At 33.5% G+C, this 16502-nt stretch overlaps 1 protein-coding gene across 15 annotated transcripts in view; it reads left to right on the top strand.

The window, feature by feature from the left end:
- LOC126744747 (proton channel OtopLc-like) overlaps nt 1-16502 on the top strand; it is a 105454-nt gene extending 88952 nt beyond the window's left edge. For 13 of the 15 annotated variants that reach the window (XM_050452279.1, XM_050452286.1, XM_050452283.1 and 10 more), the window contains 5 exons: nt 573-881; nt 1063-1324; nt 3219-3500; nt 3707-3887; nt 5297-16502. In XM_050452279.1, the coding sequence (XP_050308236.1) occupies nt 573-881; nt 1063-1324; nt 3219-3500; nt 3707-3887; nt 5297-5605 (1343 nt within the window). In that variant the 3' untranslated portion in view covers nt 5606-16502. The remainder of the gene's footprint in view (nt 1-572; nt 882-1062; nt 1325-3218; nt 3501-3706; nt 3888-5296) is intronic. The other 2 variants (XM_050452291.1, XM_050452294.1) reach the window with 1 other exon arrangement.

Below are 16502 nucleotides of genomic sequence, written 5' to 3' on the forward strand. Positions count from 1 at the left end.
ATACAATTAATTTAAAAAAAATTCAATAAATTTTATTTAAATATTATTATTGATATTAATTATATTTTTAACGTTTCAATAAAAGTAGTATTAAAAAAGATCTAAAAAAATTAATTCCTTAAAATCTGAAATGGTGAAAAACTGAAAAACTGAGAAATGTAAAGAAAAATTGAAAAATTTTAAATTAAATTTAAGCAAGTTTTAAGGCTAAACAATGTAAAAAAAATTGAAAAAGTAGAAAAAAACCTGAAAGGCTAAAAACTAAAACTGATTAATTTAAAAAACCGGAAAAGTAAAAAACAATTAAACCTAAAGAACTAAAAATGTGCAGAAAAGAAAATTTGAGAAATTTAAAAAAATCTAAACAACTTGAAAACTCGAATAAATTAAAATTTTGACTGCCGTATAGTGAGCATAAGTCTCCCTGCAAACTTGGTTACACTACCGGACTCTTAAGTCTATAAACGAATCAAAACTACCTGCATCATCACTTTATGTATGTCCACAAATTCTTTGCATGCAGCATGCTCATTAAACTAACCATTTTAACATTAATTTCTATAACAACCAAGAAGTGTTCACTACCGCTAAAACGATCCCGACAACGATGTATCGCACCATGCAAACGACCGCGGCCCCTTTTATCGATCATCCTACGACGACTGCGCCCACTAGACCTCCGACCACGTTCGCCCCTCCCACTTTGTCGACCTTGAGAACGACGGCTGCGCATTCGTGGCAAGTGTTCACTACGCAGAGAGCCCTTATGCCCACCGCCCCCACCACCCCGAGGAGCTTATCGTCCTCGACTTATGCTACTTTTAAGGATTTCTTTGACCTTAGAAGTTTTAATAACATTGTTGCTAACGAAATTGCTAACGGTATGTGGTCTCTTAGGATGTTTTTGCCTGACTTACTCCCTAACCTCTTAAAGTCATAATAGTTAAATTCTCATGCATGTCTATATCCTTTATGTTAAGGCGATCATGCACGAGTCCGTGCGACTCTGTTGCCATATATTGATAGATCTAAGTCAGCTCTAATATAAAATGCGATTTTCAGTTGTGGATGAACCAGAAGCTATCGATAACTTGGCTGCCAATAGTTCAGAAATGCTCGAAGATATTCAGCCGGAAGCACTAATCAACTACAACTACTTCATGAGGAATATTAGCTATGAGAACGACAGCTGCGGCAGAATTAATATTATGGGCACCATAGTGCAGGATTCTGCTCCTTACCTGTTTCCGTTTATTATTGAATATTCGTTGATTGGAGCTGCCGTGATTTATTGCATGTGGAAGCATATTGGCAGAAACCCAAGGTAAGATTTTTTAAAAAGATTGCCGCACATTGATTGGCTTCTAAACTTGGTTCTTTTGAAGACCATCCGCATTTGCCGGTTTCCATCAATTCTTTTGATCATACTGACACTCTACTGAATTTATCATTACTAAACAGTCCATGGCTGAGCCAAGTTTTCCAACGAAGCGACTCCTTCATTACCAGCACTAACTCGGAATGATTTTTCATATTTAGGAGTCGATGACAGGTTTCAGCATTCCTTGTATCATCATCAGCGAACTATTAGCTTTTCTTCTGCTGGCTGAGAGACAGTTTCCGTTTGGTTTCTCAGGAAAAAGATTTTTTTTAGATGCAAAAAGAAGTAGAAGAAGTCAGGAAGAAGAATATTTTGAGAACAAAAACACGTCATGATATCGTTGTTATTATTTAAAATACAAGGTCGTTTCTGATTCTCTGGATGTCTAGAATGTGATCTGCTTTGTCACTGGACTTGGAAATGATTGCACCAATACTCTAACTTTGAGATACTGGCAATATTCAACTGAAACCACTTCTCACTGGGTTTTTTTTATATTAGGAAGGAAATTCTCATTACAACCTCACCTTGTGTATCTACCAAAAAAACTCTTCTTGTCACAACAGTTATGTATTAGTTCTGTTAAGTCGTATGGCCATTGATGTTAATAGAGAGCAAATGAACCCTCATCAAATTTTTAATTCATGTGAAAACTGAACTCCTTTACCCTGCAGTATTAGAGATTCAGTACATTAGAAATTATGATTATATACAAAAACCATCATTTGTGAAGCCTCAAATTTAAATGATGAAATGTGGAAATTGAACTATTTTACTTGATTCGCTAATGGTCTGATCATCCACCAGTTTCCATCACTTTCACTATGAGATTCTTCAATTGGTTAGATCCCTGTAATTCAGCATTCACTATTTTCAATTTGCTTTATGGGTCTTGCAATCGATGCAAAAAACGTTTTATCAAAAGGACCTACTATCACAAGGATGGCGACTTGCAACTCTTCTGTTTCATCAAGTGTTCTTTATCACTTTACAGCCTTTTATGCATTTGGTGATTAAGTAGAGGACTTATTTCCAAAACCCCATGATCAGCCTTGGTTCCTCCATGGTCAGACTTCTTGTTTTTCCATGCTAAGTTAACCCAATAAAATACTAGCTAGAAGACGCCTTAAATTCTTGATTCACTCTTTCAGGAAGAAAATTGATATCTTATTATATGTTTTACTAACGATGACGATCTGTATCTGATTTTGATCTCGAAGGAGTGATTAACGCTCTGTCCTTTTACCAGCTTCCATCCATTTCACTTTGGTTATCTTCGGTTGGTTTACTTTGACAACATTTGATTATCTATGAAGAAAGGCGTCCAGCAAGCTATTGTTCCCAATTTGTTAACCTCTATGCACATTGGTGCAAGAGTCTTAAGAGGATTTACTTCCAAAACTCGATCCAAGCATGGACCCTTTCATCTGTAAGGTGCCACTTCCTTTGGGCAAGCATGGTTTCCAATTTTTTCTTGATCTTGTAATAATATTGCTCTCTTCAAAAGTAATCATAACTGGGAGATTCATAGTTTGGAAGAGCCTTAAGTTCTTCTGGAGATCTATATGATCCACATGAGTTTATGGTTCCCTTAACCCTCGCAAAGTTTGTCTCCACTGGAGCATCCACCCTAGCTACTCAATACTGAAGCTGTTCTAGAGTCTGGTACCACAGGCACTCTATGGTCATCACTTAGGAGATGGCACAGAACCGTGATGACCAGTGGTGAACTACTTAGTGAGCCAAATCTTTAATAATTTCCTAAAGATTGTCGCTCTAGTTGAAGTAGATTGTTCCCAATGTCTGGATAATTTAATACAATGTTTATTTTTTGCAGATATGTTACTCAAGAAGATCTAGAACATCGCTTAGAAATAATGCTGAGCCGTCGTGCTGTAGCAATGGCTCAAGCTCAGCAGGGACGAGTCGATTGCGTTGGTGCTTCCAAAGGTTTATTCTTCGGACTGCTTATGCTTGTCGCTTCACTGATTTGCCTTATCTTGTTCTTCGTGTTGATACACCACAAAGAACTTGGATTGTTGGCTATTTATTTGGCTGATGTGTCACATTGTGTGCTGATGGTGCTTAGTATAATTGCCATTATCATTGGATTTATTAGGTGAGTCTTTTGCAGTGTGCTCATAACATCATTATAAGTATCAATATCATCATGTTCTTTTTAAGTTGTTTTAATTTTCGCCATGCATATCATTATCATGTTACATGTTTTCATCGCTTCGCTTTCACTCCACGCTACCCGACATGCTTATTTTCGCGAAACGTCATCAGAATGCGCGCGGTGAAAACAAACCACGTAAATTGCAGGGTCCAAGGACTGAAGTTCAGGACTGAGGAGCAGAGCGACCTGAACGACATCCTGCTGAGAGTTTCCGCGTTTGGACTCTTCACTTATGCGGTATTTAGCGTCATCGCTGGCCACTTTAAGGCATTTTCCGTTGAACCCAACATGCTCGTTATGGTAACTGGAATTTTATCAGTTGTGCAGGTAAGTTCATGTTGATTTCAACGATCTCATATGCAGTAATAAAAGATCCTACTGACTGTTAAGATCACCAAGATTTAAGACCTTAAGGTTGATAAAAAGCGAATCGGTCGTAGATGCATTAAGTGGCCGGCTAGGTCACCTGATCTAGCTCTTTAGATTTTTTTTTAATGATTTGTTAAGTGCGTTAGAGAACTTGGTTGAAATCTGAGAGATTAATAAGAGACGAGCTAGCAATGCCGAAATGGGTGTGCCATTTTAGATGCAAACCATTTCTTTACAATAGGGGTATAGAAATGACAGATCAGACAATGAAGTATGTCAAATGTCATTTAGGAATTTTAGAAAAGCAATGGTGGGTTTGCAATGGTTTCCCAAAAAAAAAAGAAACAAATTTTGAAGTTTAGAAAATTGATTAGTTGTTTGCTAACTGGCAACGTCGGAATAAGTAGGCAAATTTAGATGCTAACCATTTCTTCCCATCTTAATTTGACATAAAAATTACAGTTTTAATACAGAAGTAGGTCAATTAGAACTGTCACCTTGTCTTGAATAAAGATTTTTATAAAGCCTTTGACAGTATCAAGATTTTTTCAAACCTATGAAAAACTGCTTCATAAATCCAAAACCGTTTTATCTACAAGGAAACTTAAAGTTTACAAAACGATTATATTTACAAATGGACTTTAATAACCTTTTTGGTAAAGAAACTCATCAGCTTTAACAGGAAACTAAAATCGCTACATGAGTTTTCGAGATATTTTGATTTTTTAAAGCATTGGACAGCATCAATCAATTTTTTGAAAGCATTGATAAACTACTCCATAAATCCAAAACGGTTGTACTTACAACGAAACTTGTAGGATCCTTATTGATCAAAAAACTCACCAGCTTCCATATAAAATAAAAATCAATAAAATCGGTATATGAGTTTTCAAAATATTCTGATTTTTGTGAAGCCTTTGATAGGATCAAGATTTTTTTCAAACGCATGAATACTGCTTCATAAATCCGAAACCGTTATATCTACAAGGAAACTTGTAGGAACCTTTTTGATAATGAAATTATAATAATAAACTAAAATCAATAAAATTGGTATATGAGTTTTCAAAATATTTTGATTATTGTATAGCCTTTAACAATATTAATAATTTTTCATAATTGAAAAACTATTCAATAACTCCACAACAGTTGTATTTACCAGGAAATTTCTAATGATCATTTGGTTAAACAATAAAATGATTGCATTTTCAAAATATTTTGATGTTTCTAAAGCTTTTGACAGTATTAAGATTTAGAACAACTCCCTAAATCCAAAACGGTTGTACTTTCTCAAAAAAATTTGTTATGAAGAAACTCATTTGCCTTGATATAAAATTATTTAAGTAGTTGACAAATTGAATACTTTTCAGGTGGTGCTTCAACTTCTTTTCATCGCTGACGTTTCGCGTCGCCGCGTGCATCTTCCGGAACACGATCGCACCAAACCGGGCCGTCAAGTGGTGACGTTCCTGCTGATTTGCAACATCACCATGTGGATCATCTACACGTTCGAGACCCAAAAAGTCGAGGCGAATCCGGTACAAAAACGATTTTATGGTTTTCTGACATGGGCCATAGTACAGAGAGTCACTCTTCCGTTATGCATCTTCCATCGATTCCATTCGGCCGTTACACTCGCCGAAATATGGAAGACCAGCTACAAAGCCCGATTGGAATAAATCAACGCTGCAAATGTTGAGTTGATGTGGTTTTAATTGCAGATGGTACTTAAAAGATTCATTGAACATATTCCATTCATTTATGATTATCACGGTTTTTCTAAAATTTAGAAAAAGATGAATATTTTAATATAACATTCGTTATTTGCAAATCTTTTTAACATTTTCGATCGACGTTTACAACTGATGTTAGAAAATATATTTTGCTACCCGATGGTAGAGTTTGGATTATACAAGCTTCAAAATTTCGTTACGTAAAGACAAGTCTGATATTTTTGCTCACCTTTGTATATAAAGCTGCAAGAAAATTGTTTCCTCTTCTTAAGCACTAAAGTTTGTTATGTAAAAGTAGTACCGTAAAACGGGGCTACTTTGTGCAGGTTTTGAGGCATTTTTGATTCTAGGCGCTGCATTTATAATCGAATCAACTTGAAAAAAATCAAGAGTAACAATACAGGTCATCTTATAATCTGCCTTAAAATAGGGTTTTTACAATAAACCGTTTTCGAAAAAAAAATTAAAAAGATGGGTGCCAAAGTAGCCCCGTATTTGGGGTTACATTGGCACCCAAACGGAAATGTGAATAAACATAATGTAGGCCCATCCTGGGGTTACCTTGGCACCAAATTAGGCTTTTTTTTTAGTTTTTAAATAAAACATTCAATATTTTTAATGAAATTTCTATATTCGTAAACAAAATAAACAAAACACTTAAAAACTAACAACAAATATTTGTCTAATATTTGGCACAGTAAAAGAAAGGAACTAAATCAAAATAACATAAATACTAATCATCTTCACATGCCTCACAGGTATAATATTTTTCTTTGGATCCCTCGTTACAAATACCACAGATCCATTTAAAACAAGCATTGCATAGAATCCAATCTGGTCCAGTATAACCAGACCAATAAGCAGCACAAATTCCGCATTCGTCCTCATTGTGGGTACTTGAGGATGATGGTAGATTGACATCTTTTAATGTGGATTTTTAAAAAATTTTTGCTTTTCCTTTGCCTTTCCCTCTTCCCGCAATCTTCTTTTTGTCATTATTTCCATTTTCAATTAATTTTTCCTTGTCTTGCTCCTCTTTAGTTTCTTCACAATCGACTTCTTTGCCGGGAATAATTTTTCGTCCCCGCTTTCGTTTAGGGTTAGTGCTTGATTGTCCACGTGTCTCCTGAAGAAACTCTAATAAACTATCATTCAAAATATCACTCGTAGATGCATCAATTGGAGTCTTTGGCAATTTGGATAAAGGCTGCTGCGGATCATATGGACAAATTCCGGTGGCACGAAATCCGGATTTTAAATTGTCTTCTACTCTTTCCTGTAGAGATCTCCACAAGCGATCTAGAAGATTCGGAAAGTGTTCTTTAGGCAGAGTCCGTTTTACGCGACTGGTCTTTCTCCAATCGTCTAAAATAGCCCTCCATTTCTTTTTTCATGGGAGCAAAGAAGGTCCAAAGGCTGCATAAAGTGAGTTGAATTGGGGGGTAAAGGAGCCATATAAATATTATTTTCTTTAGCAGCCTTTACCACGGTTGGAGAAAAATATAAGGCTAGGTTATCACCTAAAAGAACAACTGATTCACCATTACAATTTTCTTTGACGTGGGGCAGCAACAGTTTAAAAAACCATACCTCAAAGAGATTCATGTCGAACCATCCACTGCTGCTGTTATCCTAAACTGCCCCTAGAGGGCCACCAACAGTCCAATTTTCGTAAATATTGTTGCTACCATTGGTGGTGGTAGGATTCCACTTGCGCTTCCGCAGACTATTACACTTATTGCTGAACGCGAATGTTCTTGAACCCTTTCAACCCTTTTAGTACCCCTACGAACTAAAATTTTTTGGCCCCGGGATCGTCTGTGAAATCAGTGTCATCATAGTTAAACACTTGTTTCGCAGAAATGGACTCCAGAACCGGTTTATTGTTATCGAAAAACTCCATTATATCGGCGCGCCCAACCGAAGCACGTGCACGCTTAATATTTTGTAACATAATTTTGCACGATTTCTCTGGCGTCACTAACAGTAACGGGAAAACCCCAATCTGCTACCTGGTTGATGGTCTCTGAAATTAGCTTCTCCTCCTGTTGGGTAAGGATGGTGGGGTGACCTACACGACCCTCATGTTTCGCAAACAGTTTATTCTGAAGAGTGCCTCTAGGTATTTTCCATGTTTTGGAAGCTCGTACTTGTGACATCCTCCCTTCCCTAACAGCTTGCAATGCATTCGCTAAATTTTGTTCCCTGGAACCTACTATAATTTCGCGCCGCCGAACATACCGACCTGTCTGATCAACTCTCGGACACTAAATATTAAAACTAGACAAACGAGCCTAATATAAACAAAGGCTCGCACGCTCTGCCAAAGTTACCCCGTGTGCCAAAGTAGCCCCGTTTTACGGTACCTTTTATCGGCTTATGTGACTATTACCCAACCCCTTTACTATACGCTATAGAAGCATCTTGCTACATCTTCGAATAATTGACTGAAGATGTTGCCCGCTAGCGATGATTCAATAATATAGGGGATTTTTATCTGAAACATTATTATACTAAACCCTAAATTAACAGAAATGCATTGAACAATTAGTAAACTCTTACATGAAATTATATTTACATATTTCTACCGTATACTATAAACCAAATAATATATTTTCGAATACTGTTCTACAAAAGACTGATCCCACTAGTCATCCCCTTTTCACATATAAAACAGAGGAGCAAAAATGGCTATTCATTAATTTTTAACGTAATAACAGATTTATAAAGCAGTATCACTGAAAAGCCTATGTAGTTGCTCAATCGTGAGGAGCAAGTGGTACAATTGAGTTTTCTATAAGCAAATAAATTGAGATTGGGAGAAAAATTGAAAAATTATTCCAGGCAGTTTAAGATGATGGAAATTTAAATATCGAGGGTTGAACTAAAAACAGTTTAAGAAGACTCTCCGTTAAATCCAGAGATAGCCAAAGACCTAAATACATATATTATACATCTCTTACAGGGAATTCTAATAAGAATTATTGCTAAAAAAAAATGGGGTTTTCTGCAACCTAGAGCATACAAACAGGACTTTGTCCTTTAGAACTAGCTGGAAGAAAAAAAATACAAAATACTGCACATATCTCTTTCTTTTAAATGACTTTTATTCCGGAATTCTGGACAAATTATTACTTCCTAAACTGCCTGGAAAAAGCGTTAATATTTCACAAAAAATCATTATGCTTCTTGCTAAGTTAATTGGATGTAGGATCAAATAAAACTCTGGCAGTTACTGGCATAGACCTTTTCAGTCTTTTTGAAGCTTTGGTGATTTCACGTAATATGCAATACGAGGTACGAAAGCCAAGTAAGAAGAGCGAAACGTACATTGATATGGCACCTACAACGGAAATCATCTGCATATTTACTCTATGTCCATTCACTTGTTCATCTATATTAAGATACTATAAAATGTATTGTTACAGTCTTCTTCAAGTCATTCGATTATTGATTAATTCAATGAAAAATGTCACTGGTATAAAACTTTTCAGTCTCTATAAAGCTGTGGCGATTCTGCATGGAATATGCAAGATACGAAAGCTAAGTAAGAAGAGCAAAACGTACATTGCCACAGTTTTCTTCAAGTCATATGATTATTGATTAATTCAATGGAGAATCTTACTGATATAGAAGTTTACTTATTAAGAAGTTTACTATTCTTTCTGACCTCAAATCCAATTAACTTAGCAAGAAGCATAAAAGATTGTTTTCGGAATTTTCTTTTCTGAGAGGTAAATCTAGAAAATTAGATTTCCAAAGACCTTTTCAAGTTCCTGGAAGCAAAATATTAATTATCTCTTATAGGTCGTTGATAAAGGAATTATTAATCTATCGAAATCCAAAAAACCAACCTAAAGCACACTAACTGGATTTTTTTCTTTAGAGCTGCATGGAAGAAAAAAATTCTTCCAGATAAAAAGAAACGAAAGACTTCATATTTTTCATTCTTTTCCAATGAGCTGAATGACTTTCTGGATTATTAATTAATGCCTTAAGTGTCCGGAAAGTAAAATCCTCCTTTTTCTTCGATTTTAAAAAGCAACTTGAGGAGGAATCTTTTGCAGCTTTTTTGAGGAAAATCATTATCCAAATCATATTTGGTAGTTAACTATCTGGAAGAAATGTAATAATTTCATTAATTCTAGAAACGCTTTCAGAATATATCAATGTCAAAAATATCTAAAAAAAGGGATTTCCAAAGACCTTTTCAAGTGCCTGAAAGAAAAATGTAAAATATTCCTTACAGGAAGTTAAAGAAGGAAATATGTAACTAAGAAAATCGAGAAAAAAATTAGAGAATAGAAACAGGGTTTTCTGCTTAACTGCCTGAAGGAAGAAAAGACATAATCAGCAAAATATTCCAGAAAATTTTTTTCTTGCAATTTCCCGAAACAGATCAAACTGTGTTACTCTCACAGGAAATTGAAGAAGAAAAATAATCTGTCGATTTTGCACACCTTTTCCAGGCAGTTAAAAAAGACATTTGCGTTTGTCTCGAGAAAACATGTTAAGAGAGCCTGGGATAAATTAAAGAAAAATCCAGAAAAAATGCCCTTTCATCAAGGACTTTATAAAATTCCCGCAACAAATGTTAATTAATTTCGGTTTCTCCAGACAGTAGAACTTCACTTGAGTAACCATGTTCCCACGTTTACCTTTGTTTGAATATTATAAGGATTTTTATTAAAATTCCAGAAAACGCGACAAGGGATATTTTATTCAACCGTTTCGAAGATATGTAATAGTTGAAAAACGGGATATTTTTTAAGAGAAAAAAAAATCCTCCCATTATTAACTTCCTGGAAAGAGTGTTTGAAATTCACAATTAGGTAGTCAAGAGAAAAGCAAATAAGTTTTTAAGAAAAGCAAATATGTAGCTGAAATAGTTTACTTTATTCTAGGCACTTGACTTATTTGCATTTTTATAGATACACTAGAAAGCTAATTAAGAAATAAATTGTCCAGAAAACATAAAGATCCTGGAATAAGAATTCCTGTTTTTTTTGTTCTGACAAATAGAAAATGCCTGTTAACACTTAACGATTAAACTAAAAATAATCTAGGAAAGCTTCATATATTTCCTTTTTAATTGTTTGGACAAAAAAATTAATTCTCCATAAAATCCAGCAAAAACCATTTTTTTCTCGATATTCCTTTCAAGTGCCTGGAAGAGAATTTACTGGTTTCAGTTTACATTACGAACAATGTTGGCACGTTAGCACGTTAAGTAAGGACTTGGCAATATTGCCGATAACGTCATCAAAAATATCCTCCTTGTAAGAAGTTTTAAAAATTAGTGTACTTATGAAGGAAACTATATGTACAGGGTGTTCCAAATAACTATAAGGTAAAGTAAAGCAGGGTTTTTGCTATGGTATAGAATGTGTAAACTTAGGCGTACTTGGAACGCCCTGTAAATCTACATGGATATGTAAATAAATATAGAGTATTCGCATAGGGGTATGTGCACAGTGCACCAAAACACACAATTAAACCAAAACAGCTTTAGAAAACTGAAAGGGTCTTCCGGATAATACCAATGTAAATAAAATATTTATTTATATGATCTTATCAAAAATGTTACCCTATAAAAGGATGTTCAGTTAGCAATCTATAAGTCATTCTAATAAGGATTTGGAAATGTACAGGGTGTTCAAAATAAAGGAAAAACATTTTTAAAATTGCTCTAGAAATTTGTCCAATTTTGCAGCAGTAGTTTAGTGCTAAGCTTACTGTTTTTTTTTTTCAAAATTGCTTTGTAAAGGGTTGACAATAAAAACAAAAAAATCATCACAAAAACAAAATCACAAACAATAATAGAAATATACAGTTTTTGTAACTTGCCTTTGAAACACCCTGTATTATGTAAGTTATGAATTAATAGCGCAACACGGTGCTGAAAAATGTGGTGTTATTGTTACGCAACACATATTGCATTTTAAATAATTCTCAGATCATTTATTAAAAATAAGATTTCTTCAGGGCGTAGATACAATGTAAAAATCCGTTTTATATTTTAAACAAAAGCCGAGTTTGTCTCTAAAAACTTAACGCTCAATGAAGTCGCAACGCCTGTTGCGCAACAAAAGTAGACCCTTTAAAGATCCTTTTTTTCAAGTCTCGGTCAAGCAAATAAATTAAAGAAAGTCATTTAATAATACTAAAAATATGGAATTTTTGACAAACATATAATTGAAATACAGTGAACTCCGGTTATAACGTACCCTCTAGGGTGAATAAAATTAGTACTTTATAACCGGAGGTACGGTATAAAAGAAACCCATAAAAATAAATATGTGAAGATTTATTTGTTTTAATTAAAGGACTAAATTAACAAAAAATACATTCTAAGTATTAAATACAAAAAAAGATATAATATTAATATGTAACATATAACATTGAAATAGGATACATATACATATGTAATTAAAATAAATCTGTCCTATCATCATCGCCGCTTTCGTGATCAGAACTTAAATCATTCGTTGAACAGTTTGATTCTATAACTTCGGCAATAATGTCGCAATCCGTTAAGGTCTCCGTTGCTACCAGATTATCGTCGATGGTCGTAAAATTATCTAGTTCAGGAAGATATTTTTCTACAGTAGTTACGTCTTGGCAGTGATTTTGCAACCAATAACATAGCGGAATATCCAAGTTTTTTCTTAAACCTCATTCCAAGATTTCGCAATTATTTTTATCGAGTTTAGAATTGTTAGATTGAACGTTTCCTCACTATCCAATGCTTGAATTAGGCGATACATAAAATATCTACGGTAATAGTTTTTCAGGCATTTTATTATGCCTTGATCCATTGGTTGTATGACAGAAGTGCAATTGGGAGGCAAAAATTCTAATCTGATTTGTCAGATCTACATTCTTTGGATGAGCTGCACAATTGTCCACTAGAAGCAATATTTTTCTTTTTTGACGTCTTAGTTTTTCATCCCACTCTTTCAAATAATTAATAAAAATATCTGAAGTAATCCATGCGCGTCTATTCGATTTATAAATAACAGGCAGGTTTTTCATATTTTTCATGCACCTCGGTCGTTCGTATTTACCAATGACAAGAAGTTTACATTTCTCACTACCTGTCATATTTGCACAAACCCAAACGGTGTATCTTAGCTTTGATTGTTTGCTCCAACACACTTTTCTCCTCTAAATTTCATTGTACGGTCTGGAGTCATCTTGTAAAATAGTCCGGTCTCATCCCCATTAAAAATATCTTCACAGCTTTAATTTTGTGCAATACCTGGCCATTTCTCGGTTAACCAGTTCACCACAGCTTCCCTGCTAACATCTCCTGCTTCACCGGACACTTTGCCGACATTGATGTTGTGACGAACTTTAAAACGCTCGAGCCAACCCGTAGAGCACTTAAAATCTCCACCGTGTAATCCCTAAGATAAATCTTCCGCTTTTGCTTTTAAAAGTGGTCCACTTATAGGAATATTTTCGGTTCTTCTCACCTCAAACCATCCAATAAGAGCTTGATCCACATCTGGGCGTACGGGATTCCTAATTTTCTTAATTCTTTGCGATTTATTTTCACTTGCTTGCTCCAAATTGTAGAAACTGTTGTTTTTGCCATATTTTTCCTTCTCGCAATTTCCTATTTGTTAATGCCACTTTCAATACTTTTAATGATGTCTATTTTTTCTTTCAAATTTATAGCTCTGCGCTTATATGTCATTTTACCAAAAAAACTACTAAAACTCGCACTCGCACAATAACACGCAATGTCCAATCTAAAACTACCGGTCGGTCATCTCATTTTGCATATTCTATAAAAATTCTCAGACTCGAGAACTGGAAATCCCCGGTGGCCTCGGTGCCAACGCGCGACGACAGAGAAACTTCTCAGTATCGATTAATGGGAATCTCCGACAGAGGTGGAAAATTACTCTGCTTATAACGTACCTTTGTACGTTACAACCGGAAAATTACTGTCAATCGGGCAAAAATATTGAACGTTATAGCCGGAGTTAAAATTTTATGTCACGTTATATCCAGAAAATAACAAGACTATTTGGGCGGGTTCCGAATTATAAGTACCTAATAACCGGAAGTACGTTATAGACGGAGTACACTGTAATGACTTTTTACTTAACTTAGAATCATTATGAATTGCATTATATTTTGACTTTGACATACCTTGCATACTTTTGTAGCGCAAGGCGGTGCTAAAAAAAGTGGTGTTATTGTTGCGCAACACATATTGAATTGCAAATAATTCTTCAAGCTTTAGATTATTTATTTATTTATCAAGTTCACCCCTCTTTAGGACGTATATACAATGAAAACGTCAGTTTAAAATTTGAAACAAAAAACGTCTCTCTAGAGGTCGCATGTTTGTATGGTTCTACACGCGCTAATATCAAAAGGATTTATCAGCAACCTGATGCTAAATAAAGTCGCAACATTTGTTGCACAACAAAAGTATCGCTGGATAATCAACGTGTTGTTTTAAATATGAATTCACCCGTCTACACACATACATATCTCATTATTTTTTCTAAGAAATTATTCATAGAAGGTGCATTAACAGAAATGTTATAAAAATATATAAAATGTAACAAAGCAAACGCCAATATAACATTATGGATAAAGGGTCGGTCATTTTAGATTAAAAATTGGACACTTTTGGTTTTTGAAAAAACTGCCATAATAGATGCATCAAAATGGCCCTCCCAGTATATTATACGTTGTTATGTGACATTATGTCTTATAAAACAACTTTGTAAATAATATACTCCATTAGAATTTTCGGATATTAAATCAAAATAAAATATTAATTAAAAAAATATATACAAACGCATAATGTAATCCCTTACCATTAGATAGAAGAAAAAATATATATTATGTAAATATTCATTCATAAACTCGAGTTTAATAATGTTTTTTCCATTTAATTGTGAATTATTGTGGACCACGCCCAAGACTAAATTTATTTGAAATATTTCCTTTACACGTAGAGCAATTTAAAATAAATCTACATAAAATGCTTTTCGAAATTCTTCCGTAATTTTTCTCTTAATTAAAACATTTACACAACGAATCATTCTTAAACAAATTAAAAGAGCATTTAATGTGGAAATATTTTACAAACAAAACAAAAAATTAATTTTTTATTTTGTTACAAGTCTATTAAATATAAGAATATTACATAGTAATTGTATAAGAACTGCTGTATGGGCTTCAGCCAATATTTATTAATATTTTTTTTAGAGTTTATTATTTGTTGCTTTTTTTCTCAAATATGAAGCCCCTATAGTAAAATAGTGTTGTGAAAAAATATCTCATTGTGTGTTAATATATAAAATTATTGATATAACAGCAAAACCGTAACTGTTGTACATAAAAATGTTATTGTTAAGTGATTTTATATACATCTCTTAGAAATATGGTTTTAATTTTAGGCAGCTGAATCAGTCATAGTAGATGTAAGTCGTTTTCATTGTTCTCTCACTAAAAATAAACATGCCCAGTAGATTTAAGGAAATTTGTAAATTGTTTATTGCAACAATGTACCAGAAAACATCTAAAGGTGACGATTAAAACATATGAAAAGTTATAATGGAAGGTCCCAGATTAGGGGCTTAAGATATTATTGAATTGTTAAAATTTTAGTGGTTTTTGAATGTTCTATGAAGGTCTAAAATATTAAAAAATAAAGGATAGGATTTTTTAATGAAAAATATAAGGTTTAAAATTATAAATATTTACCTTTGCTTTTAGATAAAAAGATGGAAAAGTTTAAGTTTAAATCTGTAATTTTTCAAATAATAAATCACCACAAAATTGACTCTTAAATTTTTTGGAATATTCAATTGTTGACGAGGGTTTTTGAAATTTTATGGTCTATACTGAGAAAATATTTAAAAAATCACCAAAAATCAAAATTGATTTACTTATTCGAATATTTAAATAAGCCAGAAACCACAAATTTGTGGTTATTTTGTGGTTTTTTAGGAGATAATGTATAATTATACATTTTCTCCTAAAAAAAAGAGATATATATGACAGAATTTATTGATATTTTTTAAATTCGTCACATTTTCAGATGAGACTTCTAAAAATATTCTTTTTATTACAAATTTATGTCCACAGTGTATGTCCACAGTGAGTGTCCATTTCCCATGAGAGAAATGGAAAAACTATAATCACTTCAATAAAAACATGTTATCGGAGGTTCAAAACAAAAAATTATTACAATTATATAAAAACATACACTAATGTCCATTCTACTAATTCTAATTTCTTTAGACCCTAGAGATATTCCAAGAACATTTCAGAGGGCCATTGAAAAAAATACTAATAAGATTCCTCTTATGTATTAAATTAATTAAAACCATTAAAATTTGAACATAAAAATGCTGAATATTTTATCAGGTTGTTTGGGTCACTCCTGTGTATAAGCTCAAAAAATAATTGTCCAAAAAAAAAAGGTTTTTTGTCGCTTAAAGCGGACTTTAAGTGAATCGTACTTAAACACTGCCGATTTAATTCTTACGTCATTTAGGAAATGCATTAGTGTAGACCGGTTTAGTAGATTATTTTACTTAAAAAGATCTTACAGCTACCAACCAATGTAAAAAAAAAAATCTTTAAGTGTTTCCAGCATAAGGAAAGAGCCAGTCAAATGTTAGTTAAATGGTTAGTTGACCATTTTCGTATGGCAGGAATCGTTTAAACATTATTTCGTAAATTACTTATATAAGGTATTAAGGAACTCGATGTCTTATAATAAACTTTTCAACAGGTACCTAGATACGTTTGATTAAATTTTACATTGTTTATTTTATTTAGATTAATAAAATATTGAAAAATTGTG

This window comes from Anthonomus grandis, chromosome 14 (genome assembly GCF_022605725.1).
Source record: "Anthonomus grandis grandis chromosome 14, icAntGran1.3, whole genome shotgun sequence".
NCBI lineage: Eukaryota > Metazoa > Arthropoda > Insecta > Coleoptera > Curculionidae > Anthonomus > Anthonomus grandis.